The sequence below is a fragment of the Phyllobates terribilis genome, unplaced genomic scaffold (assembly GCF_046119375.1).
Source record: "Phyllobates terribilis strain yellow unplaced genomic scaffold, ASM4611937v1 Scaffold_2__4_contigs__length_985480577, whole genome shotgun sequence".
NCBI lineage: Eukaryota > Metazoa > Chordata > Amphibia > Anura > Dendrobatidae > Phyllobates > Phyllobates terribilis.
Genome location: NW_027362762.1, coordinates 324701080 through 324727332, shown reverse-complemented (window position 1 = coordinate 324727332; position 26253 = coordinate 324701080). Strand labels below are relative to the sequence as shown.

The 26253-nt window shown below is 45.0% G+C and overlaps 1 protein-coding gene across 1 annotated transcript in view; it reads right to left on the bottom strand.

Annotated features, from left to right (window-relative positions):
• The window catches only part of GRK1 (G protein-coupled receptor kinase 1), an 88491-nt gene that overhangs the window by 10994 nt on the left and 51244 nt on the right, over positions 1 to 26253 (bottom strand). The window contains exons 2-4 of the mRNA XM_073670424.1: positions 14038 to 14165; positions 8734 to 8891; positions 4857 to 4940 (exon numbers count right to left, since the gene is read on the bottom strand). Of these exons, the coding sequence (XP_073526525.1) occupies positions 4857 to 4940; positions 8734 to 8891; positions 14038 to 14165 (370 nt within the window). The remainder of the gene's footprint in view (positions 1 to 4856; positions 4941 to 8733; positions 8892 to 14037; positions 14166 to 26253) is intronic.

The window sequence follows — 26253 nt, the reverse complement described above, 5'->3', positions numbered from 1 at the left end:
TGGAAATCACTCTCCCTGGATGCTGGGGCTTCCGTGACTCCTAGCCCTGGTACTGTAGTCAGCGTTTGGCAAACCTGGGACCTGTAGTCCTCCAGGGGTTCAGGTGGTTCCTACTGGGTATGAAGGGTCCCTGTAGGCGCGGACCCAGTGTCCGGTATATATATCTCGGGGTAAGCCTGGTATGCTCCTCTGCCCCCTCACTACTTCTTCCTTCTCCTCTCGCCTTCGGCCACTCAGGGCCCTCACGAGGCCTTCACATGTGCTGTAGGCCTTGGCTCGCCTAAGCACAGCAGCCAGCTTGCTGCCTCTTCGCTGCTCTCTGAGCATCAGCAGGCTCTCAGCTCAACTCTGAACTCTGTCTGAACTAAACTCACTTCAGACTAATGACTCGCCCCCTGGGCCTCGCGAACACGTGTAGTGGGTTACCCGGAACCAGGTCTCTGGGGGGTTGTAGTTCTCCGTGGCGGTGACCCGGTCCATGCCCAGGGCGTTCAAACCAGTGGCGGTCTTAAGTAATAACAATGTCCGACTACGCCACCCGTGGATTGCGGTCAGTGGGGACCGCCGCTGCGCTGCAGACCGCTGAGGCTGATGTTATATGCGCAGCCAAGAATGGGATAACTCCCCACGGGAGAAGTATTGCCTCAGGGCAGCTAGAGTAGATGATGGGAGTGATGGTGTGAGCGTCCCAGTAGTAATGGTGCTGGTGCGGCGATGAAACACAGAGACTTGTAATTGCAGTTTCCAATGCTTTACTCACAGTTGTTATTCTGGTCACTTGTGCACTTGAGGGACCGCCTGAGCCGTGCTGCGTTCACCAGGCAAGGGACTCGACCAACTCCCAGGCAATTCCAGAGCGTGGCACAGGTCTCCCTTCCTTTCCTTTCTCTGGCCGTCCCCACCAGTGACCCACCTTTGTCCAGCTCCCTCGGGCCTTCTCTTGGCGGAACCTATCTCCGGTTTCCCTGACCCTATGCGGTATGCTTTCCTGGTGGATGTAGTGAGGGGTCGCACCAAGATGTGGTAACAACCTCCGGTCTTTGGCTGAGGAATCTGTTGCCTCCACCAATTTGGGTTCCGGTACACTGTTCTGCCAACCCGTCACCCGCAGTCTCCTGGGTCCTTAGGGTTCCCTCTGTCCTCGTGTCTCTGGGCCTTTCTCTGTGTTCCTGTTCCTTGTTTCCTTTCTTACTTTCCTTTCTGTTCTTTCTTCTCTCTCTCTCTCTCAGGCTCCGGCCTCCTGACAAGGCCTGCCCGTGGAGCAGAGCCCATGCAGCAGCTCTGCTCCCTGTCACTTCTCCTCAGACTGCACACTGATCTAAGATGGTGCCCACCTTATATACCTCCTTCTAACACCCGAGCCCAGGTGACTAGCAACCAATGGGCTCCTACTTATGCCCAGAGACCCACCCCTATCTGCTCCTACACCACTGGGTGTACTTTCCCCTCCCCACTCCAGCCAGGGACAGATGCTGTCGTGCCTGCACTTCTGTCTAGTGGGAGCACCGTTGAGCTGTCCCTCGGAAATGGGGTGTGTGTGGTGCATGCAGCCTACCGAGTCCTAGTCCACACTCCATCCTTACCCGGGAGTGGAATATCACACCTCTGGTTTGAGGTGCAATACCCCTGTAGCAGCCGAGCCCTCGGGGTGCTACACTAACTCTCTCACAAACTGAGCTGCCTGCCTCCACCCTCCCTATATATATCCCTGACGGGCTCCCTCTGCTGGTCTGAGGTGGTAGGGTGGAGGTGTGTGAATGTGTGAGGGCCTCTTGTGGAGAAGTCCATCCATGCACCCTTCTGGGTTCTGTGGCACCAATGCACAGCAGGGCGCCACATGTGTGTCTTGGGAGGCCTTATAAAAGCCTTGGAAGTTGAAACACATGGGAGCACGACAGACTACTTGCAAAGATTGAGATGGAGCACAAGAAAGTCTAGTAGACTGGGTTGAGGGAAGCAAAGCTGGGATCTGGGACAGGTGTGTAACAGTATCCCCACTCAAAGGGTCTCACCTAAAATAAAAGTCCATAACCAACTGGAAAGAATGTTGTTGCTGCTGCTCCTTTGGAACCACGGTCTTGGTATTCTTTTACACACAGTGGGCTCACTAGGTAAGGTGGATCCTCTAAGCCAAAAGTTCAGGTGGGCACATGGGCCCAGAGCTTCGGTGCAGCAGGCAGATGTTGCTCGCAGGAAACTGATAGCAGAGTTACTGGAAGCCGCAGACAATCTGGAGATGTCTGGGAGACCGTAGACAAGTAGCAAAGTTACTGAAACTGTAGGCGAAGACGTAGCAAAAGTAAGCTAAAAAGCCTAACAGGAGTCCTGGAAGCCACAAGTGGACAGGAGACATCCTGGAAACCGCAGACGGACATGTAGCAGAGGCAAATTAAAAATCTTAAAGTGGTCCTGGAAGCCACAAGCGGAGAGAAGATGTACTGGAAGCCACAGGCAGATATGAAGCAGGGTTACTGGAAGCCATAGCCAAGCAAGTGAAGTCCTGGAGACCCCTGACAGGTAGCAGGGTTACTGGAAGCCACAGACAAGTAACTCAGAGACTGGAAACCAAAGGCAACCAAGAAACAGCCTGGAATCTGTATAAAAGAGCTGTGCACAGACAAACTAAAAGAGTTATTAGAAAGTCTTAATACCAAGACATGGATGTGTGTCTTGGTAAGCCTAATAAAGGCCTTGGAAGTTCAACACATGAGAGCACGATGGGCTACTTGCAGAGCACGACGGGCTACTTGCAAAGCCCGATGGGGAGCACAAGAAAGTCTAGTGGACCGGGGTGAGGCAAGCAAAGCACAGGTCTGGGACAGGTGCATAACAAGGACAGTGCAAGAAAGATTAAAAAAAGAGATCAGACATCTGAGTTAAGCATTATGCATATGATGTAAATCTTTTATTGTGAGGTGGAGGGTTACTTTAGGAATTTTACTGTAGATTGGTCATCACAACTAAGATTATTTCCTTACCATGTAGTACAGAATGATTAATGTAATGAAATGCAACTCCCTTGCATGAATGGAGCATGGAGCATTAGTGAGCATGTGCAATTCACTGTTTATAGTAATGGTGGTTGCACATACCCACTACCCCTTTATTTACCCAAGGGACTTTGGGAACTTTAGATGCGGAGTGATCATATGTTTGTCATGTATCTTATGGATAGGTGATAAATGTTGTCCGTGGGGCAACCTCTTTAGCTGGTTACAAAAAGTCATTCTTACAAAAAATACTAAAGAAGTCTTCTGTTGCATGTAACAATAAATTTCAATTACTTTCAGATCACAGGGAATTGTAATTACAAAGGAGGACCTGTCACAAGGTAAACAGTAGCCAGTTTTTGCTATTACTTGGTTCACTCTGCACTCCTGAGTATTCTGTGTTCATGTTTTTGTTTTGTTTTTTAAATCTGCTATATGGCTCCAGAGATATGGATCTTTTTATTAGTGATAGTTTTTATGGTCTTTACCAATAGGGTGTTGCTCTCAGGGTAATAATGCAGAGCAGCTTAAAGATACAACCCAGAGAATATTGGAAGCAATGCTCCCTGATAAAGGCCATGAAAATTAAAACGAAGTAAAAAGGACAAAAACTCTGTGACCCTATGGTGGATTTAATCCCTTCGTGATCGGGCTATCTTCCATTGGGGTGGGGTTCGTTTTGGTTTTTTCCTCTCCTTCTTCCAGGAGCCATTACTTTTTTATTTTTCCATCAACATAGCCGTATAAGGGCTTGTTTTATGTGGGACAAGTTGTAGTTTTGAAGAACACCATTCATTTTATCATGTGGTGTACCGGATAGTGGGAAAAAAAATCCAAGTTCATTGAAATTGCAAAAAAAGTGCATTTCCACAATTGTTTTTTGGGTTTTTCATTTACCATGTTCACTATATGATAAAACTGACCTGACAATACGATTCTCCAGGTCAGTATGAGTACGCAGATACCAAACATGTTTAGTTTTTTTATTTAGGTGGTGAAAAACAATTTTACTTTTGTCACTATTTTTCGAGATACGTAACCTTTTCAGTTTTCAGGATATGGGGCTGTATCACAGCTTATTTTTTTGCGCCCTGAACTGACTTTTTACTGATGTTATTTTGGGGGTAGACATGATGCTTGATTTTTATTGCAATGTTGCGGCGGCCAAAAAAACATAATGCTGGGGTTTCCATTTCTTTTCTCGTTACACTGTTTATCAACCTGATTAACTTATTTTATTTTTTGATAGGTCGTACTTTTCTGAACACAGCGATACCAAGTATGTGTATTTTTTTAAATTGTTTTGTTTTTAATGGACAAAAGGGGGTTGCTTTGAACTTTTTGTTTTTGTTTTTTTTTTTCATATTTTTAAAAACATTTTTTGTCACTTTATACTATATTTGTTAGTCCTCTTAGGACTTGACACTGTGTTCATCTGATCACTTGTACTGCTATGTACTGCTATATATAGCTAAAATCAGTCTCCTATGAACACCATCTAAACACTAGCTTTTACAGGAGTATCATAATGACAGGTGCGGGAAATTTCAGCAGACCCCGGCTGTCAGGCCAACCCATCCGCGCCCAGAGATCACGTCATAGGGCACTGATGAGCCTGTGATATGACAGAAAATATGCCGGCTCGGCTTGTGAGCTTGCGTCAAAGGCAGGGACATGTCAGATGACATAACTGTACATCATATATAGTGAAGGGGTTAAAAAAACTAAATAATCTGGGGAGCAGCAGAAATAAAATAGGAGCAAAAACAAGCCACTTTTAACTTGGTAAGAGGTCCTTGTTAAGTATTCCTAGTTTATACGTATGAAGGGAAGCATGTAATAGGTTTTAATCTATTCATTCTTTACCTGGAGTTCCAGCATAGCCTTTAGTTTTGTTTTTCTTCTCTTTCAATTGTACAGCCAGCCCAAGGTCAGAAATACGGACATTCCCTGAAAAGTAAACACAGACTTTGTTCTTTCAGACCACATACTGTTCCTGCATGCCTATCTACAATATTCACCTTGCATTATAAAATTTGTCTGAAAATATATTGAAAATCACACAAGTAGATGCTAAATGCAGGAAGGTTTTACATTGCATGCATAAAAGGAGTATACAAGGAACAGATAGCCTAGACTTAAAAAGCCACTTTATATAATATGCGGCATCATATTTGCAAATTGGTGAAATAAAAAATTGTACACATTAAAAATACAAATACATAACAGGACAGCCACTCTCAGAATCACTATTTTACTCTATAGGGCCATGGTAAAAATAAAATTCAGTGAGGAAAATAAGTACCGTATATACTCGAGTATAAGCCAACACGTATATAAGCCGAGGCACCTAATTTTAGCACAAAAAAACTGGTAAAACTTACTGACTCGAGTATAGACCTAGGGTGGGAAATGCAGCAGCTACTGGTAAATTTCCCCATCCTGGTAAGAATGGCCCCTCATCCCCAATCCTGGTATGCATGGCACCCCTCATCGCAATCCTGGTATGAATGGCGCCCTCATCCCTAATCCTGGTATGCATGGCCCCCTCATTCCCAATCCTGGTATGCGTGGCCCCATCATTCCCAATCCTGGTATGCATGGCCCCCTCATTCCCAATCCTGGTATGCACGGCACCCCTCATCCCAATCCTGGTAAGCATAGCCCCCTCATCCCCAATCCTGGTATGCATGGCACCCTCATCCACAATCCTGGTTTACATGGCCCCCTCATCCCCAATCCTGGTATGCGTGGCACCCCTCATCCCCAATCCTGGTATTCATGGTCCCCCATCACTGCACACATGAAGAAAAATAAACAATTCTACTCACCTTCCTCCCCTCTGCTCCAGCACTTTGTCCTGTTCTGCCAGCATCTCACCTCCGCATCTGAGCAGTGCATGACGTCACTGCCATGTGCCTTCAAACGCCGCGGTGAGGTGCCGGGATATTCACTCCTCTCCACGCCGGGACTATGAGCATGGAGAGGAGTGAAAAGTCATTCTCCTTACTAGCGCAGTGTGAGTCGCAGCCGCACTTCATGCAGCAGCTCAGGGATCCTCTGTGCCTCTCTAATAGAGGGCACAGAAGATCGCTAAGTCACAGCAGGAAGCGGCGGCTGCGACTCACACTGCGCTTTTAAAGAAAATGAATATTCACCCCTCTCCACTCCCATGAGTGTGGAGAAGAGTGAATATTCATTTTCTTTAGCAGTGGGTACATGTGGTAGCTGCAGCAGCGGTTACTGTCTGTGCCCACTGCTTGGCAGCCGCAACCCCCCCACCGGTATATACTGCATATATAAGTATATATAAAGTATATACCCCATTATAAGCCGAAGGGGGCTTTTTCAGCATAAAAAATGTGCTGAAAAGGTCGGCTTACATTCGAGTATATATGGTATTTGATACACTGCCAATTTTGCAAGTTTTCCCACCTACAAACAATGAAGAGGTCTGTAATTTTTCTTGTAGGTACAATTCAACCATAATATTTTGTACAGAAACCTTGGTTTGCAATTACAGAGGTCAGATGTTTCCTGTAGTTCTTGACCAAGTTTACACACACTGCAACAGGGATTTTGACCCACTCCTCCATACAGATCTTCTCCAGATCTTTCGGGCTTCGGGGCTATCGCTGGGCAACATTGAGTTTCAGCTCCCTCCAAAGATTTTTTATTGGGTTCAGGCCAATCCAGGACCTTGAAATGCTTCTTGCGGAGCCACTCCTTAGTTGCCCTGGCTTTGTGTTTCGGGTCATTGTAATGATGGAAGACCCAGCCACGACCCATCTTCAATGCTCTTACTGAGGGAAGGATGTTGTTGGCCAAAATCTCGCGATACATGACCCCATCGATCCTCCCTTCAATACGGTGCAGTTGTCCTGTCCCCTTTGCAGAAAAGCACTCCCAAAGTATAATGTTTCCTCCACTATGCTTCACATTGGGACGGTGGTCTTGGGGTTGTATTCATCCTTCTTCTTCCTCCAAATACGGCGAGTGGAGTTCTATTTTGGTTTAATTTGACCACATGAACTTCTCCCATGCGTCGTCTGGGTCATGTAGATGGTCATGGGTGAACTTCAAACAGGACTGGACATGTGCTGGCATGAGCACGGGGACTTTGCGTGCCCTGCAGGATTTTAATCCATGACAGTGTAGTGTGTTACTAACAGTAATGTGTGAGACTGTGGTTCCAGAGCTCTTCAAGCCATTGGCCAGGTCCTCCCATGTAGTTCTGGGCGGATTTCTGACTTTTCTCAGAATCATCCTTACCCCAGGAAGCGAGAGCTGACAGTCATCTTGCGTTTCTTCTATTTTCTAATAATTGTGCCAACAGTTGTTGCCTTGTCACCAAGCTGTTTGGCTATTATCCTGTAGCCCATCCTAGCCTTGTGCAGGTCTACAGTTTTGTCCCTGGTGTCCTTAGACAGCTCTTTGGCCTTGGCCATGGTGGAGACATTGGAGTGTGATTGGTTGAGTGTGTGGACAGGTGTCTTTTATACAGGTAACGAGTTCAAACTGTTGGATTTAATAAAAATAATGAGTGCAGAGTAGGAGGTCTTCTTAAAGAAAAAGAAACAGGTCTGTGAGAGCCAGTATTCCTGCTGGTTGGTAGGTGATCAAATACTTATTTCATGCAATAAAATGCAATTTAATTATTTAAAAATCATACAATGTGATTTTCTGTTTTTAGATCCTGTCTCTCACAGTTGAAGTGCACCTATGATAAAAATGACAACCCTCTCCATTCTTTGTAGGTTGCAAAATCGGCGGTATATCAAATACTTATTTTCCCCACTGTATAGATTTAGAGGCCAATGGTTAAAGAAGACCTGTCACTTGCCAGAACAGTGTGTAATTTTTTTACCTGGTATAAATTATGCATTTCTTTTGAATCTGCAATTATTTTTCTTTTGTTCCCGTGCCTCTACATTCATGAGATATAGCTCCCTCTTTCCTGTATGTAAATCAATCTTGTATTTTTATCCAAAGGGGCCTCAACTCTTGCCTATTGGAATATTTTTGAGTATCACGCCCTCTTGGGTTTTTCCAACCTTCAACACAAAATGCTACTCTTACTGACTCCTGCAGTTTCAGAATTATCCAACACTTTCATGACAAGCATCTTCACTACTTAGTAGAACATCCTTCTTAGCTTTTATGGCGAGCTGCAAATATGAATACATAGGCAAGGCATCTCAGCCCATTCTATCTTTACGAATTCTTTTCCTTGTTTATACAAGGGAATTATCTTTTCTGTTGACTTTTTGGGCCACTTTCTTGACAACCGAAGAATATTCGTGAACTGGAGGCCATTGCCCATGAAGAATGGATTAACATTTCTCTGGAACAGTGCCAGAAGCTGGTATCTTGCTATGTATCATGTATGCAGCAGGTTATAAATGCCAAAGGGTGTTCTACGAGTAGCAAAGATGCTTGTCATGAAAGGTTTGAATAACTCTCACCCTGCAGTTGTCATTAAAAGTGGTATTTTGTTCTGAATTTGGAGAAACCACTTAATATGTTAGTTGTATTGAGCTTTTAAATTGATGCCATTTGATTGGTTCATTACCAACAGAAGAAAGTTTGTACATTTTGGAAATAAACCTAATTTGCAATTGGGGTAGAATAATTTTAAATGCAACAACAAATACCAACATATACTATTTGTCTCTAAATATTTGTTGTGGCTGCTGACATAAAAATTCTTGTTCAGAGTTACCACCATCTAAAATAAGCATACCATCATTGTCCAGTAGAACATTTTCTGGTTTAAGGTCACGGTAAATGATCCTGTTTTGGTGTAAATGTTCCATCCCACATATAATCTGTGCAGTATAAAAGCATGCTCTAGGTTCATCTATCCCTGGATTTTCCTCATCAACATTGTAAATGTGGAACCTAGAGTCAACAAGGTTTTAAATAAAAGTTAAGACTTATAAATTAAAAGAAAAAAGTTAATAATAACCATATAGCAATATAGTGAACTAGATATGATGAGTGACATTTTGTAATAATTATAAACAGAAAGTAGGGAAAATATCTATATTTAAAATTATATCTAAATTACAAATGGGAGAATAAATTCATTGTAAATTTGTGTCAAATTTTATGAAATTCACATATCCCAGGAAACTTGAAGAAGGTTGCATCAGCTGCAGGCCAAATGGCAAACATGACATCAGGCACGAACGCACAGTTTTCTCAAAAACACTTTGCAGCTATCATATCACGTGGTTTAGTGTCGACAATCAGAAGAGACTATCATACCCTCTATAAAAGCCAAGGCAAGGATTGCAGCAGCTATTTTAGGATGCGAGGGTGAGAGAACATCAGAGCTCACAGCTCAGTAATACAGATAGGAAGTGAAAGCGTTCAAACATAGGACTAAACATTCTAAACAGTTAAGTGTTGTACAACTACAGCAGTGAAGAAGATTAATGTAGCAGTCTGCAAATAATACAGAAATTCAATTAATAGTGGGAGAGAGAGATATGAGAGGTGCCAGCAGCAGAAATGCCAAATTATGGGTGATTGATTAGAGATATGGAGATATGGTGAAGCTGGCATCTGTCCTGCTGAATTTGAATTCCAATTACACATTTTTTCTTCATTCTTAATGCACTAGCAAAGAGCAGCAAGACAGAACAATGTTTTTTACAGAAAAAAATAATCAGTTTCAGTCTTGGATGGTGTGCTTGCTAGACATAAACAATTGTATTGAGTTTTTGTATTTATTGCACAATCATTTTTGTGAAGGGGAATAGCATTTTTTTAGCATACAAAAGAAAATTCCCCAAAATTCAGATATTTTACTGTGATTGTCTACCTCACAAAGTGCGCGTATTTTAAGAATTGTTTTTATTGGCACATCTGTTTTACTAGTCAAATTTTACATGTGTACTTGCTACTTCAGTACAGTGCCATGTTGCAGGTACTTGCTTTTGGATGTGCACCTACCTTACATTTCTTATCTAATTTTAGGAAAAAGGGTTGAATTTGTTTTACCCCTTAACAATCTTGTGATTTTCCATTTTTGCGTTTTCAATTTTTTTCTCCCATTCTTCCTAGAGCCATAACTTTTTTATTTTTCTGTCAATATAGCCGTATGAGGGCTTTTTTTGCAGGATTAGTTGTACTTTTGAACCTCACCATTGATTTTACCATATAGTGTACCGGAAAACAGGAAAAAAAATCCAAGTGTGGTGAAATTGCAAAAAAAAGTGCAATTCCACAATTGTTTTTTGGGTTTTTTATTTACCATGTTCACTATATGGTAAAACTGACCCGCCAATATGATTCTCAAGGTCAGTATGAGTACACATATATCAAAACATATATAGGCTCTTTTTTTATTTAATTGGTGAAGAAAAAATACAAAGTTTGTAAGAAAAAAAAATATCACCATTTTCCGAGACCTGTAGCATCTCCATTTTTTGTGATCTGGGGCTGGCTGAGGGCTTATTTTTTGCACGCCAAGCTGAGGTTTTTATTGATACTATTTTGGAGTAGATGCAATGTTTTGATCACCTGTTATTGAATTTTATTGTAATGTTGTGGCGACCAAAAAAATGTAATCTGGCGGTTTGATTTTTTTTCTTGATACGCCATTTACTGATCAAATTAATTTACTTTGTATTTTGATAGATTGTACATTTCTGAATGCAGCGCTATCAAATATGTGTATTTTTTTATTATTTTATTTTGAATGGGGTAAAAGGTGTGTGATGTGAAATTTTGTTTTTTTATTTTTTTTTTATATTTTTTAAAACATTTTTTTTACTTATTGCTTGCTTCAATAGTCCCCTTAGGAGACTTGAAGTTGTGATCGTCTGATCACTGGTGCTACACATAGCAGAGCTACAGCCCTGCTATGTGTAGCATAAATCATGATAGGCACAATGACAGGCACGGGGGTCTTCTGCAGACCCTCGGTTGTCATGATAACCCATCGGCGCCCAGCGATCACGTGACAGGGGTGCCTATTGGCATGTCTTATGATGCGCTTCGGGTTCGCGAGAGTTAAATTCCATTGTCAATGATTGACAAAGGCATTAAACATGTTAACAGATGTGGGAGGGTCGCAGATCCACCGCTGTTAGAGGCACATGCCAGCAACCAGATCAGCTGTCTTCCATTGAAAAAAATAAAGTTGGATCCAAAATGGCCAACTTCAAAATGGCCGCTATGGTCACCACCCATCTGGAAAAGTTTTCCCCCTCCCATATACTAATGTGCCACAAACAGGAAGTTGATATCACCAACCATTCCCATTTAATTTAGGTGCACCCATATAAATGGCCCACCCTGTATATTAGTGAGTAGGAAGTGGAGGGTGCTATGGAAAATATGGCACATCACTCATCATAGTTGTTACCTCTGACAGTAACACTATCAGTGTAACGGGTCTGGGAGGCGGAACCGCTGAGCTATTATACAAGGGGGCGGTCCTTTGTAAGGGAGCGGGTGGCGACCAGGGAAGACGGGCAGGCAGTCACAGCAGGTGACCGGGACAGTCTCTGAGTGAACGGGCTGGAGGTCACGGCAAGTGACCGGGGCAGTCTCTGGATGAACGGGCAGGAGGTCACGGCAAGTGACCGGGGCAGTCTCTGGATGAACGGGCAGGAGGTCACGGCAAGTGACCGGGGCAGTCTCTGGATGAACGGGCAGGAGGTCACGGCAAGTGACCGGGGCAGTCTCTGGATGAACGGGCAGGAGGTCACGGCAAGTGACCGGGGCAGTCTCTGGATGAACGGGCAGGAGGTCACGGCAAGTGACCGGGGCAGTCTCTGGGTAAAGGGTTGGTACGACCTGTGGCGGCTGATGGTAGACGTGAGCTCCCAGGTGAGCAGGCGAGAGTCTCTGGATAAACGGGTGGTCACAGCATGTGACGGCGGAGCCTCCAGGAAGACCAACAGACAGGCGGCAGATGAGCGCTCCCAGGTGAGCGGGCAGAAGTCACTGGACAGGCGGGTGGTCACAGCACGTGACGGCAGAGCCTCCAGGTAGGCTAGCAGACAGGCAGCAGATGAGCGCTCCCAGGTGAGCGGGCAGGAGTCACTGGACAGGCAGGTGGTCACAGCACGTGACGGCGGAGCCTCCAGGTAGGCTAGCAGGCAGGTAGCAGATGTGCGCTCCCAGGTGAGCGGGCAAGCTGGTCCATAGACAGACTGACAGGAGTTGGAAGGCAGACCGTCGGACCTCAGGCAAGCAGGCAGGTAGCTGATGTGCGCTCCCAGGTGAGCGGGCAAGCTGGTCCTTAGACAGACTGACAGGAGTTGTAAGGCAGACCGTCGGACCTCAGGCTAGCAGGCAGGTAGCAGAATATCAGGCAGGAATAAGACAGCAAGCTGGCAGGAATCTGGCAGGTATCTGGCAGGTAACTGGCAACGGGACCTGAGGGCTGAAGCAGAGTAGTGAACAGTGCAACAACATTGCTCGGGCACCTCCATTTTGGAGGAGGTGCCTTATATATGGTGAAGTCCTCCGGCCATTGGCCGGGGACTCCTTAGGACGGCGCGCGCGGCCCCTTTAAGAGGGAGGGAGAGCGTGCGCGCCCTAAGCACTGTGGCCGGGAAGGAGCGCGCGCTGCCAGCAGAGCGGGAGGAGGACGCCAGGCACGGAGCAGAGAGGTGAGGGGAACAGCATCCCTGCCTAGCAGAGGGCAGGGACGCCGGCGCTACAATCAGTTTGAGTCATTTTTCTCCAAATGATCCGCATGATCACAAATGGCTAAGAATCATTTTTGAACCATTTTGTTAATTTAAAAAAACATTAATATTCTGTCAGTGCATTGTGTTATTAAATGGGCTGTTGGTTGCTACCGGGTTACTATTCCTTTCTATTGTGAGATCACTTTGACATTACTAAGGTTGTGTTTGTGTTGAAGAGCTTGAAAAGGGTTGGATACAGTGTGAGGTAACCTCAGAATCTTAGACACGTCTTTTCAGAGCAATTAGGAGCTTTGCAGTATTGTGGTGCTCTGCAAATCAAATTCCTTTTAAAAATTCATCATACTTGGTAAATTAAAATTTTAAAAGATACAATCATCTCAAATTAAAATAGATTGAGAAAGAGTTTTATTTTTTATGAGGAACCGGCTTGTTTACAAAAACAAAGTATTTTCTGATGGAGCAAAATGATCAGGGGTTGTCTTCATGAAGCAACCCCTTTTATGAGTATCTGTCAGTACACCAGGACAATATGCATGTACTCTCTGAAACCAATTAGTCAGTGCTGACCGTTTAAGACATACTTGCCAACACCCCAAAAATAACAGGAAGGGTCTCATAAGAAGGGGGGATTTTCAAGAAGAGCCAGGAAAATCTCTTGGTTGACATTTGAGTTTAAATCACAACAACTGCTCCAGGAATTGGAAGAGATGAGTATATAAATGCCTTAGGTCTGTAAAACACTGGTTTCGGTTTATGTAAATACTTAGAATGTTTAACAAATGAGTCTCTATACTAGACAGGTCCAGGTAGTTGTCTGTATACATGGAGTCTGGTTTTGCAACTTTATTGGGAGGTATTTGCTTACAAATACTGATGTAAAACACTGACCAAATACTGAACGAGTGAACGTGGCTTTAAGCAGAAATCTGGTGAAAGAAGGATTGTGCATGTTGACGTCTTTATTCCTGCAGGAGACTCAGGAGGAATAGCTGTCTAAGGGCCTCCTTCATACGTCCGTATAAAACACATACGAGAAGAAACGGTACTGTTGTTATCATTGTTTTCCATCAGTGTGGTCATCCATGAGTCCGATTTTACCATCAGTGTGGTCATCAGTGTTTTTCCAGTACGGATAACAAAATAAATTACTATGCTTCTCCTATACTTTGAAAAGATAAACATGGACAGCACACAGATGGTGCACAGATTTCATCCATGTGCTGTCCATGTTTATATACAGGACAGGACAGGACAACTACTGTGCTCTACAGGACAATAAAAAAACAAAAAATCTGTCAATAATTCCTTTAAGAAAGTGCTGATATAGCAAAATATACTAAAAGTTCTACAGCAGCAATTGCACAACAACTTACCGCAAGTCACCGCCATTCATCAGAGTCATTACTAAGCAGACGTCATTCTTTGTTTGGAATGCATATGCCAATGAAACAATAAATTTACTATGCACTTTAGCCAGAATCCGCTTTTCCACCATGGCACCCTGTAAATATAGAAGAGAATTTTGTGTAATTTTGTTGTATTCTATAATGTAGTAATTAAAGAAACACGCCAGGAAAAACGTGTACACTCTAACGCCAAAACAATGCTTTTCTTCAAGTCACTGAGAGCCCGTATTAGGCATAATGCAGTATGTTTTATAAGGAGTAACAAAAGGGGTAGCATAGAATATGTACATTTGAAACCAGAAGTTTACATGCACTATATAAAAAGACACATATGCATGTTTTTTCTCACTATCTGACATGAAATCAGAATAAACCTTTCCCGTTTTAGGTCAATTAGGATTACCATAATTTTTGATATTTGCCAAATGCCAGAATAATGAGACAGAGAGTGTTTTATAGCTAGCATTTTTATTACTTACTGCAAAGTCAAAAGTTTACATACACTAAGATTACTATGCCTTTAAACAATTCTGGACTGCCCATATTATGATGTCATGTGTTTGGAAGCTTCTGATAGGTTTTTTTGGCAACATCTGAGTTAATTAGAGACACACTTATGGATGTATTTTAATGCACACCTGAAACACACTGCTTCTTTGTGTAGCATCATGGTAAAGTCTAAAGAAATCAGCGAAGATATCAGGAAGAGAATTGTGGACTTGCACAAGTCTGGCTCATCCTTGGGTACAATTTCAAGATACCTGAAGGTGCCTCGTTCATCTGTACAAACAATTATACGCAAGTACAAACAGGATGGGAATGTCCAGCCATCATACCGCTCAGGAAGGAAATGGATTCTGTGTCCCAGAGATGAATGTTCTTTGGTCCGACATGTGCATTTTCAACCCAAGGACAAAAGCAAAAGACCTTGTGAAGATGATGGCGGAAGCTGGTAAGATTGTGTCAATAACTACAAGTACTGTATTGTAACGGGTCTGGGAGGTGGAACCACAGAGCAACTATACAAAGGGGCAGTCCTTGTAAGGAAGCGGGTGACACCCAGGGAAGGCGGGCAGGCAGTCACTGCTAGTGACGGGGACAGTCTCTGGGTAAGAGGGCAGGAGATCACGGCCAGTGACGGGGACAGTCTCTGGGTAAGGGGGCAGGAGGTCACGGCAAGTGACCGGGGCAGTCTCTTGACAGGCGGGTGGTCACGGCAAGTGATGGCTAAGCCTCCAGGTAGGCTAGCCGGCAGGTAGCGGGTGGACGCTCCCAGGTGAGCGGGCGAGAGTCTCTGGACAAGCGGGTGGTCACAGCAAGTGACGGCTGAGCCTCCAGGTAGGCAAGCAGGCAGGTAGCGGGTGGACGCTCCCAGGTGAGCGGGCGAGAGTCTCTGGACAAGCGGGTGGTCACAGCAAGTGACTGCTGAGCCTCCAGGTAGGCAAGCAGGCAGGTAGCGGGTGGACGCTCCCAGGTGAGCGGGCGAGAGTCTTTGGACAAGCGGGTGGTCACAGCAAGTGACGGCAGAGCCTCCAGGTAGGCTAGCGGGCAGGTAGCAGGTGAGCGCTCCCAGGTGAGCGGGTAAGATTCTCTGGACAGGCAGGTGGTCACAGCATGTGACGGCAGAGCCTCCAGGTAGGCTAGCAGGCAGGTAGCAGGTGAGAGCTCCCAGGTGAGCGGGTAAGATTCTCTGGACAGGCAGGTGGTCACAGCACGTCACGGTAGAGCCTCCAGGTAGGCTAGCAGGCAGGTAGCAGGTGAGCGCTCCCAGGTGAGCGGGCCGACGGATCCGTAGACAGACTGGCAGGGCTGGTAGGCAGACTGTCGGACCACAGGAATAACAGCAGATAGACACGAGTCAGGCAGGTATCAGACAGGAAACTGGCAGGAAACTGGCAGGTAACTGGTAACTGGTAACTGAGGGCTGAAGCAGAGTGATGAACTATGCTACAACATTGCTCGGGCACCTCCATTTTGGAGGAGGTGCCTTATATATGGAGAGATCCTCCGACCATTGGCCGGGGACTCCTTAGGACGGCGCGCGCGGCCCCATTAAGAGAGGGGGAGCGCGCGCCCTAAGCACAGTGGCCGGGAAGGAGCGCGCGCTGCCAGCAGAGCGGGAGGAAGACGCCGGGCACGGTGCGGAGAGGTGAGGGGAACAGCGTCCCTGCCTAGCAGGAGGCAGGGACGCCGACGCTACATGTATCAACATGGACTGAAAGGCCACTTTGCCAGGAAAAAGCCATTACTCCAGAAGAAACATAAAAAGCCAGATTAATGTTTGCAAATGCACACAGGAACATAGACCTTAATTTTTGGAGACATGTTTTGTGGTCTGATGAAACTAAAATTTTACTTTTTGGGCATAATGACCATCATTATGTTTGAAGGAAAAAGGGAGAAGCTTGGAAGCCTAAGAACACCATCCCAAACTGTGAAACAGGGGGGTGGCAGCATCATGTTGTGGGGTTGCTTTGCTGTAGGAGGAACTGGTCCACTTCACAAAATAGATGGCATCATGAAAAAAGAAGATTATGTAGCAATACTGAAGTAACATCTCAAGACATCAGCCAGGAAGTTAAAGCTTGGGCGAACATGGGTCTTCCAAATGGACAATGACCCGAAGCATACTTCCAAAATGGTAACAAATTGGCTTAAGGATAACAAAGTCAATGTTTTGGAGTGGCCATTACAGAGCCCTGATTAAAATCCTATTGAAAATTTATGGGCAAAGCTGAAAAGGCAGGTGTGAGCAAGGCGACCTACAAACCTCGATCAGTTACACCAGTTTTGGCAGGAGGAATGGGCTTAAATTCCAACCAACTATTGTTACAAGCTTGTGGAAGGATATCCCAAATGTTTGACTCAAGTCATTCAGTTTAAGGGCAATGGTACAAAATACTAATGAAATGTATGTAAACTTTTGACTTTGCAGTAAGTAATAAAAATGCCTTAAAGCATTCTCCCTCTCTCATTATTCTGGCATTTGGCAAATATTAAAAATTATGGCAATCCTAACTGACCTAAAACGGGTATGGTTTATTCTGATTTCATGTCAGATATTGAGAAAAATGCATATGTGTCTTGTTATATAGTGTATGTAAACTTCTGGTTTCAACTGTATAATTGTTCAGTATAAATGTTTTGCTCAATATTCATTTAAAGGGGATGTCATCTACTTTTAAATCGATAACCTATTTTTAGGATAGGTCATCAATGTAAGATCAGTGGGCGTAAAAATTTCCTGCATCTCAATGATCAACTATTATCACTTGCCAGCGAAATAGAAACAGTGTACAGGGCAGAACACTACAGCTCCAATATTCATTGGCTGCTGTTCTAAACTGCAGATTGGCTCTCATGCTCTTAAATAGGAATTGATCTGTTGGACCCCCATTGATATTATATTGATGACCCATTATAAGAATAATTGACCAATTAACCTTGTGTAAAAATTAAATAGATCACTCTGATATGATATCATTGCTAGATATTGACATCATCGACAAATAATTTGAATGCAATATTAAAGGAGTGTTTTAATCTTATTTCTTCAGGGGTGCACCACACCTTTCACTCTTGGCTTACTGATTGCTGGGGCCAGTGCACTCCTGATGATTGACAGTTTGGACCAGCAGCATAGCTGCGCTGTTCGTCGGAACTGAACTTTCTCATATACTGAGAAGCAGCTTTGACTCTGCAGCATCAGACAAGCACATGGAACTGAAGCTGACAAGCAAGCAACAAGCGCTCCTTTTCTAGGTAACCAGTCACTCTTTGACTGCAACTTCACAACCTATGCTACCAGCGGCCACTCAGTAATCCTAGAAACAAGCTGTAAACTATTTAAATATCCCTCTGTTTTTAAGATCAAAATAGATTTTTAATAAGAGATAAATTACAAAGCTTCTTGTTTTTACAAATAGTCTGAAGTTTTAACCATTTAAGAACTTGAGACTCCTTTAATAGTATGTCAACACTATACAGTGCAGAAGTGATTATGTATCCATATGTACTTATTCATAAGGTTTATTCATAAAACCAAGTAAAGGCAGATTATGAATGTGCTCTACAAGTAATAGTCACTTACTTTCTAGATTGAAGCCAGCCCAACTATCAGCTGAAGCTGTAAAGTAGGGATGTCCAACCTTTTGGCCTCTCTGGGCCACATCAGAATAAGAGTTTTATTGGGCCAAACGTTAAATACACAAATAGTAACAAAACTTGATAAGCAAAAAAAATATTTTTTTCATAATTTTTGTGATATTCGCCACTACAGGTAAGCAAAAAATTCATCACATAATAATCCTAATTATACAGCAGCCTTGTCAGAAAATCTTTCAAGTCCAAAGTTTGTGATCACTAACATAAAAAATGTACATATCTAAGTAATAAAATGTTACACTGAGGCTGCTGTGTATACATCACATAGCACTGAGACTGCTGTTTACATATCACATAGGCTTCTGTATACAACATATAAAATACATTCAGACTCTGCTATATACAATACAGAGGATATGCTAAAGCTGCTGTATATTTATCAAATAGAATACACTTAGGCTCATCTGTACATATTACATACAATATACTTAGACTGCTATATGTACATCACACAGGATACATTAAGACTCTGATGTATACATCACATAGGATACATTTAGACTGCAATATACATAACATAAGATAAACTGAGACTGCTATATATACATCACATAGGATACACTGAGACTGCTGTGTAAATCACATAGGATACACCAAAACTGCTGTATATGTCACATAGGAAACAATGAGACTGCTTTGTATAATTGGAATTATGCGTTATCCAGATCAAAGGCTGGGGGAATTGGATTACACCCCCCTCTGTGACTAGGTAAGTGAAGCAGGTTATGTGATGAAGAGCAGACATGGAGTGTGTACATGGAGTGATAAACAGGTAGCTCTCAATATTGAATAACCATTTGGGTCAGTAGGTGTGTCCCTGTATGCCTCCACTGGCACATAAGTATTAAACACAGTGGCATCAATGCTTTCACCTTCTGTAGCCATTCTGTCTAAACTTTATAATCAAGACCACGTATAAAAATATTTTAAGATTTTTTTGTATTGTAATTCTCCTTTTACAGAGTCTATGGAAATATCCATGATCAGGAAGCATATTTGCATTTGTGGGTAAATTGCAAAAGTTTTGACAGCTGGCAACCCACAGGACTGCCATATCTCCCTGAATTATGGATAAATAATATTCATGTATGGTATGTATAGAATGATTGAAGGATGTTCGATAAGATGACAGCAATATTGTTTCCCTAGGACAGTGATGGCGAACCTTTTACATACCGAGTGCCCAAACTGCAACCCAAAACCCACTTATTTACCGCCAAGTGACAAGACGGCAAATTAACCTAAATACTGAGGATTTAGTTTAGAAAAAACAATTCATACAGAGAGCAGACAAGGGTAGCATATAGCAGCCACAGAAAGGAGCAGGAGTATGAGACTGCAGAAATAAAGGATGTCCTCACCCCCATCTTGGTATATGCCCCCAATCCATGTATGTATGCTGCCCCCAATCCATGTATGTATGCTGCCACCAACCCTTGTATGTGTAACGTCGGCGTCTCTGCCTCCTGCCGGGCAGAGACGCCGATCCCCTCATGGCCGCGGTCCGGCGTCCTCCGACTCCCCTCCTGCGTCTTCCCGGGGTGCGCGCACCACGCGCAGTTCCCCGTGCACTGTGCTTAGGGTGCGCACGCGTGCGCTCCCTCCCTCTTAAAGGGGCCGCGCGTGCCGTCCTAAAGAATCCCCGGCCAATGGCCAGAGGACTTCCCTTATATAAGGCACTTACTCCAAAATGAAGGTGCCTTTGCAAGATTGTTTTTTGTGTGCTAACACGCTCCTCAGTTCTCAGGTTCCAGTGCCCGCCAGCCTGTCTATCTGCCGTGCCCGCCAGCCTATCAGCTGTGCCCGCCAGCCTGTCTATCAGCCATGCCCGCCAGCCTGTCTATCAGCCGTACCCGCCTGCCCGTCTATCTGCCGTGCCTGCTTGCCTGCCTATCGGCCGTGCCTGTCTACCCGCATCACCTGCCTGTCTACCAGCCGTGCTCATCTGCTGTGCCTGTCAGCCTCGGCCATCAGTCCCTGCGGGAGTCGCCTGCTCTCACACAAGGTCGGTCCCGACCTGAGGGGTTGAAGGCTATTCAGCGGTTTCTGGGATTCGCTATTATCGCCTCTTCATTCCTCATTTCTCCTCCCGGACTGCTCCCATCTCTGCTCTCACCCATAAAGGAGCAAATCCCAGGGAATGGACTTCCGAGGCGGAAAGTGCCTTTGTCTCTCTTAAACAAACCTTCTCCTCTGCTCCAGATTGCTATAAACAGTTCTTTCTGGAGGTTGATGCCTCTTCCTCCGGGGCCGGAGCAGTGCTCACCCAGAAATCCTCGTCCGGGCGAATGGTGACCTGCGGCTTCTTCTCCAAACTCTTTTCTCCCTCCGAGCACAATTACTCCTTAGGAGATCGAGAATTGCTGGCCATCAAATTAGCGCTGGAGGAGTGGTGCAATTTGCTTGAGGGGGCTCTACACTCTGTGTTCATCTACACTGACCATAAAAACCTCGCTTACTTGCAGACTGCCCAAAGACTCAATCTGCATCAGTTTCACTCTCCATTACCGCCCGGTAGCCATGAATATTAAAGCTGACGCTCTATCCCGCTCTTTCCTGTCTACAGACCAAGAGGAGAAGCTTCCACACATCATTGACCCCTCCAGAATAATGACTGTTGCTCCGTTTGACCTGTCTCATCTCCTGGTAAGACATTTGTAGCAGCTCAGGATCGGAAGAGGGTCTTACTCTGGGGTCATTTGTCCAAACTGGCTGGTCATGCCAGCCAGAGGAAGATGCTTCCGCTCATTGCCCAACATTATTGGTGGCCCACTCTGCACAATATTTTGTCGTGGCTTGTTCCTCCTGTGCCCATAACAAGATACCTAGGCACCTTCCAGGTGGTCGTCTTCTTCCTCTCCCCGTGCCTTCTGCTCCTTGGCAACACATTGCTATGGACTTCATCACTGACCTTCCGGTATCTGCCGGTTCTACCGTCATATGGGTGGTTGCTGACCGCTTCTCCAAGATGGCTCCCTTCATTCCTTTGCCTGGTCTTCCATCCACACCTGTGCTGGCTAAGTACTTCATCCGTCACATCTTTCGTCTCCACGGCTTACCCCTCCACATTGTCTCGGACAGAGGAGTTCAGTTCACTTCTCGCTTCTGGAGAGCCACGTGCAAGCTACTGGATGTCACTTTGGATTTTTCTTCGGTCTATCATCCTCATTCCAATGCTCAGGTGGAGCGTATTAATCAGATCCTTACCAGGTTTCTTCGGCACTTTGTCAACGCTCACCATAGCGATTGGGTAGAACTTCTGCCTTGGGCCGAGTTTTCTTATAACAACCATGTGAGTGAGCCCTCTGCGAAGTCTATGTTCTTTGTGGTTTACGGTCGACAGCCCTGAATTCCGTTTCACTTCTCCTCTTCAGTGGACAATCCTGCCGCGGAGTCTCTTGTCAGTGACTTTTCAGTGATTTGGGAAGACACTAGATCTGCGCTTCTTCAGTCCTCGGAGCGGATGAAGAAGCATGCTGATAAGAGCCGTCTGGATCTGCCTTTGTTTCATCCGGGAGACAAGGTCTGGCTTTCCTCCAAATATGTCCATCTCAAGATACCATCATACAAGTTGGGCCTGCGGTTCATCAGTCCTTTCGACATTTTGAACCAAATAAATCCAGTGGCGTACAAGCTGAAACTCCCTGCCTCTTTACGGATTCCCAATTCCTTTCATGTGTCTCTCCTCAAGCCTGTTGTCCTTAATCCTTTCTCTGACGATCCAGGTACCACTCCAGCCCTAGTCTCCGCTGACGACGTCTTTGAGGTAGAGAATATTTTGGCCATCAAGAGGGTAAGAGGAAAGACTTTCTTTCTTGTGGATTGGAAGGGGTTTGGTCCTGAGCAGAGGTCTTGGGAGCCTAGGGAGAGCATTCATGCCCCTCGTCTTCTAGAAAAAAAATTTTCAGGCCTAAAGAAGAGAGGGCATAAAGGGGGGTACTGTAGCGTCGGCGTCTCTGCCTCCTGCAGAGACGCCGATCCCCTCACCGCCGCAGTCCCAGTCCGGCATCCTCCGGCTCACCTTCTGCATCTGCCCGGTGTGCGCGCACCGTGCGCAGTTCCCCGGGCACTGTGCTTAGGGCACGCGCTCTTCCCTCCCTCTTAAAGAGGCCGCACGTGCCGTCCTAAAGAGTCCCCGGCCAATGGCCGGAGGACTTTTCTTATATAAGGCACCTCCTCCAAAATGGAGGTGCCTGTGCAAGATAGTTGTTTGTGGGCTAACACGCTCCTCAGTCCTCAGGTTCCAGTTCCCGCCAGCCTGCCTCTCGGCCGTGCCCGCCTGCCTGCTTATCGGCCATGCCCGTCTGCCTGCCTATTGGCTGTGCCTGTCTACCCGCATCACCTGCCTGTCTACCAGCCGTGCTCATCTGCTGTGCCTGTCGGCCTCGGCCATCAGTCCCGTGGGAGTCATCTGCTCTCACACAAGGTCGGTCCCAGAGTGGCACCTGGTTCAACTTCCCGGTCCCTCCTTGGTTCACGGAGTCGACTAAGCCGCCGTGTGGCCAGGGTCGGTCCGGGTAGGCACTTAGTTACACCCCTCTGGTCCCTCCTTGTATCACAGCACAGAGCTTCCACCACCTGGATCCATAACAGTATGTATGCTGCCCCCAATCCTTGTATGTATGCTGCCCCCAATCCTTGTATATATGCTCCCCCAATCCATGTATATATGCTGCCCTCCCCCAATCCATGTATGTATGCTGCCCCAATCCATGTATGTATGCTGTCCCCAATCCATGTATATAGGCTGCCCTCCCCAAATCCTTGTATATATGCTCCCCCAATCCATGTATATATGCTGCACTCCACCAATCCATGTATGTATGCTGCTCCCAATCCTTGTATATATGCTGCCTCCTCATCCATGTATGTATGCTGCCCCCAATCCATGTATATATGCCTGCCTCCCCCAATCCTTGTATGTATGCTGCCCCCAATCCTTGTATGTATGCTGCCCCCAATCCATGTATGTATGCTGCCCCCAATCCTTATATGTATGCTTCCCCCAATCCATGTATATATGCTGCCCCCAATCCTTGTATGTATGCTGCCCCCAATCCAGGTATGTATGTCTGCCTCCCCCATTCCATGTATGTATGCTGCCCCCAATCCATGTATGCTGCCCCCAATCCATGTATGTATGCATGCTGCTCCCAATCCATGTATGCCGCCTCCAATCCATGTATGTGCCCCCCCCCCCCTGCCAGCACCGCTGTTCATCGCATATAGAAAAAAACTCCACTCACCATCCTTCCTCTCCTACGCCACGTCCTCTCCTGTAGCCGGAAGCTGATTTCAGCGTCCTAGCGACGGGAGCGCATGACGTCACTGTTATGCGCACAGTCGCGTGTACGCTGACCTCAGCTGCTGGCCTCTGATCGGCCAGCAGCGTGTATTGCGGCACACGGGCCTGGCATTTTGTGCGCTGAAATACACTTCAGCTACATGTGTGTCAGAGAATGCACATCTAGCTGAAGTAGGGGTTGGCGTCGGCACTCGGCGCGTTTAGAGTACTCACCCGTCAGGCCCGATACAGGAGCGCAAGTGCTGCAGCGATGGCGCACGTGCCCTTAGGGAGGGCTCTGCATGTCCCCTCTGGCACGCGTGCCATAGGTTTGCCAGCACTGCCCTAGGAGGTTCCTTAGGGAAAATATGGCCCACAGCAGAAATGAGGGTTAAAACTAGATTAGACTTCAATCTAATCAGCTGTATCCCTCTCACCTCAGCAGAGGGAGCAGTGAGGTGTCTGGTGGATGCTTTATAACATGTCATCTAAGGAATATCCGGATTAGACCCCAACAGAAGCAAAAAGTATTGCAGAACTGTCTATATTTCCCGTGGTATTCTCCTCCGCCAGAAGGGCTCACAGATCCATTTCCTAAGACATATCTGTATTTTATCCCTTCTATTTTATACTGTTTTTTCCTGTGTGTATGTCTTTTAATTATTCCATCTTTTATAACCTTTTTTAAGAACTGTACTCATTTAGTACATTAAATCAAATATTTAATAAGTGTGTCCTTTGTAGATCTAACATACCCATAATCTCGAGAAGAGAACATAGCTTGGTTGTTTTATCTTGTAGCCATAATGCAAGTAGTGAACCATTCAGGACCTTGGGAAAGCTGGGTATGCATGTGTACCAGTGTGTTCCTAGTACAGGCATCTTGCCACCTGGTAACGGATGAATGGTGGTAGCTTAAAGTGTGCCATGGATGAAAGTACTGGTCACGCATCACATATCCTGATATCGCTCATAGAAAAAAAAACAGCCTTACCAACACTAGGTCAGATTACCAAAGCACAAGCAGGATGGAGGATATCATGGGGGTCTGCCGCATCCTGCTTGAGCTTTGGTAATCTGACCTGGTGTTGGTAAGGCTGTTTTTTTTCTGTGATGTTTTTTTGAATTCTTGTCCTTTTCTGTGAGATGTTTTTATCCTGATAGCGCTGCAGCAGACAGTTTGCACAATCTACAGATGACTGATGAAGTTCTGATTGACCAAAACGTCTTATTTGTTCTGGATACTCCTTTTCCACAATAAAAGACCATTTCTTTGAATGAAGTTATCGATTGCCAAGTATTTTCTACATATTGTTAACGGATTACTACTAAGTTTCAGCTTGTGCACCATTTAACCAGAAGTGCCTTTCTTCTCCCCATATGGATGAAAGTACTGTCTGTGGGGAGTGCTAAGTAGAGATGAGCGTTGTTCGACTCGAACTGTTCGCCAATCTCAAATTCGAGCTGTTTTGGGCGGTGTTCGAGCCGTTCGGCGAACACGAACAATTTGAAAAAAATTCGGCTGTTCGAGGTTATGTTCGATAACTGTTCGTGCCATTTTCCCCGTCGCTACCATTTTCTCACTGCTGCAGCTGCGTGTTAGACTGCACCGCTGTTGCTGTGTGCGCTATACCTTGTTAATTTAAAGCCAATTTTCGCAAACATCTTCAGATAGCTTGGGAGTAGGGAAGAGTTGTGATTGCAGTCCTTTTAAGGACTAGGTTACAGCATTTCCTACGACTTTTATCAGGCAGGTATGAGCTCTTAAATAGATAGGTTGGGAGTAAAGACTAATTGTAATTGCTGTCCTTTTCAGGACTAAGTTACATCAGTTCCTATCAGTTTTTGCCAGGCAGGTCTGTGCCAGTGCTGTGCAAGTTTTTTTCACAGCATTTGGCTAAATCTAGCAAACCTAATCCTTTTTGGCCTATTGCAGAGTGTGTTAGTCAGTGGAGTAGCCTATCTGTGTTGCAAGCTACACCACCTGTGTATAGAATACCAATTTTTTTACTGCACCTAGTGAAGTAAAACCTTTTGGGCATAGCATCATTCTATTAGTCCATCTATACTGACCTCCATAAGGTTGCAAATTGAATATAATTTTTTTCTGCATCTAGCTCTGAAAAAGTATTTGGGCTTCTAACTGCGTGGGACTTGTTCTATTAGTCCATCTATACTGACCTCCATCAGGTTGCAAATTAAAAATAATTTTTATCTGCATCTAGCTCTGAAAAAATATTTGGGCTTCTAGCAGTGTGTGGGACTTGTTCTATTAGTCCATCTATACTGACGTCCATCAGGTTGCAAATTAAAAATAATTTTTATCTGCATCTAGCTCTGAAAAAATATTTGGGCTTCTAGCAGTGTGTGGGGCTTGTTCTTTTAGTCCATCTATACTGACCTCCATCAGGTTGCAAATTCAATATAATTTTTTTCTGCATCTAGCTCTGAAAAAATATTTAGGCTTCTAGCAGTGTGTGGGACTTGGTCTATTAGTCCATCTATACTGACCTCCATCAGGTTGCAAATTGAATATAATTTTTTTCTGCATCTAACCCAGCCAATAGTTTTGGCCTAATACCACAGTTTGGCCACTCAGCTCTGCTCGGTTCCCATCCATTGTTTTTTTGTGCTAACAACTCCAGAGTTGTGAATTAGTTAACCACCAAAATGAGTGGAAAAAGGCCTGCTGCTGGTGGAAAGGGGAATAGGCGTGTTGGGAAGGGGGAAAAAGG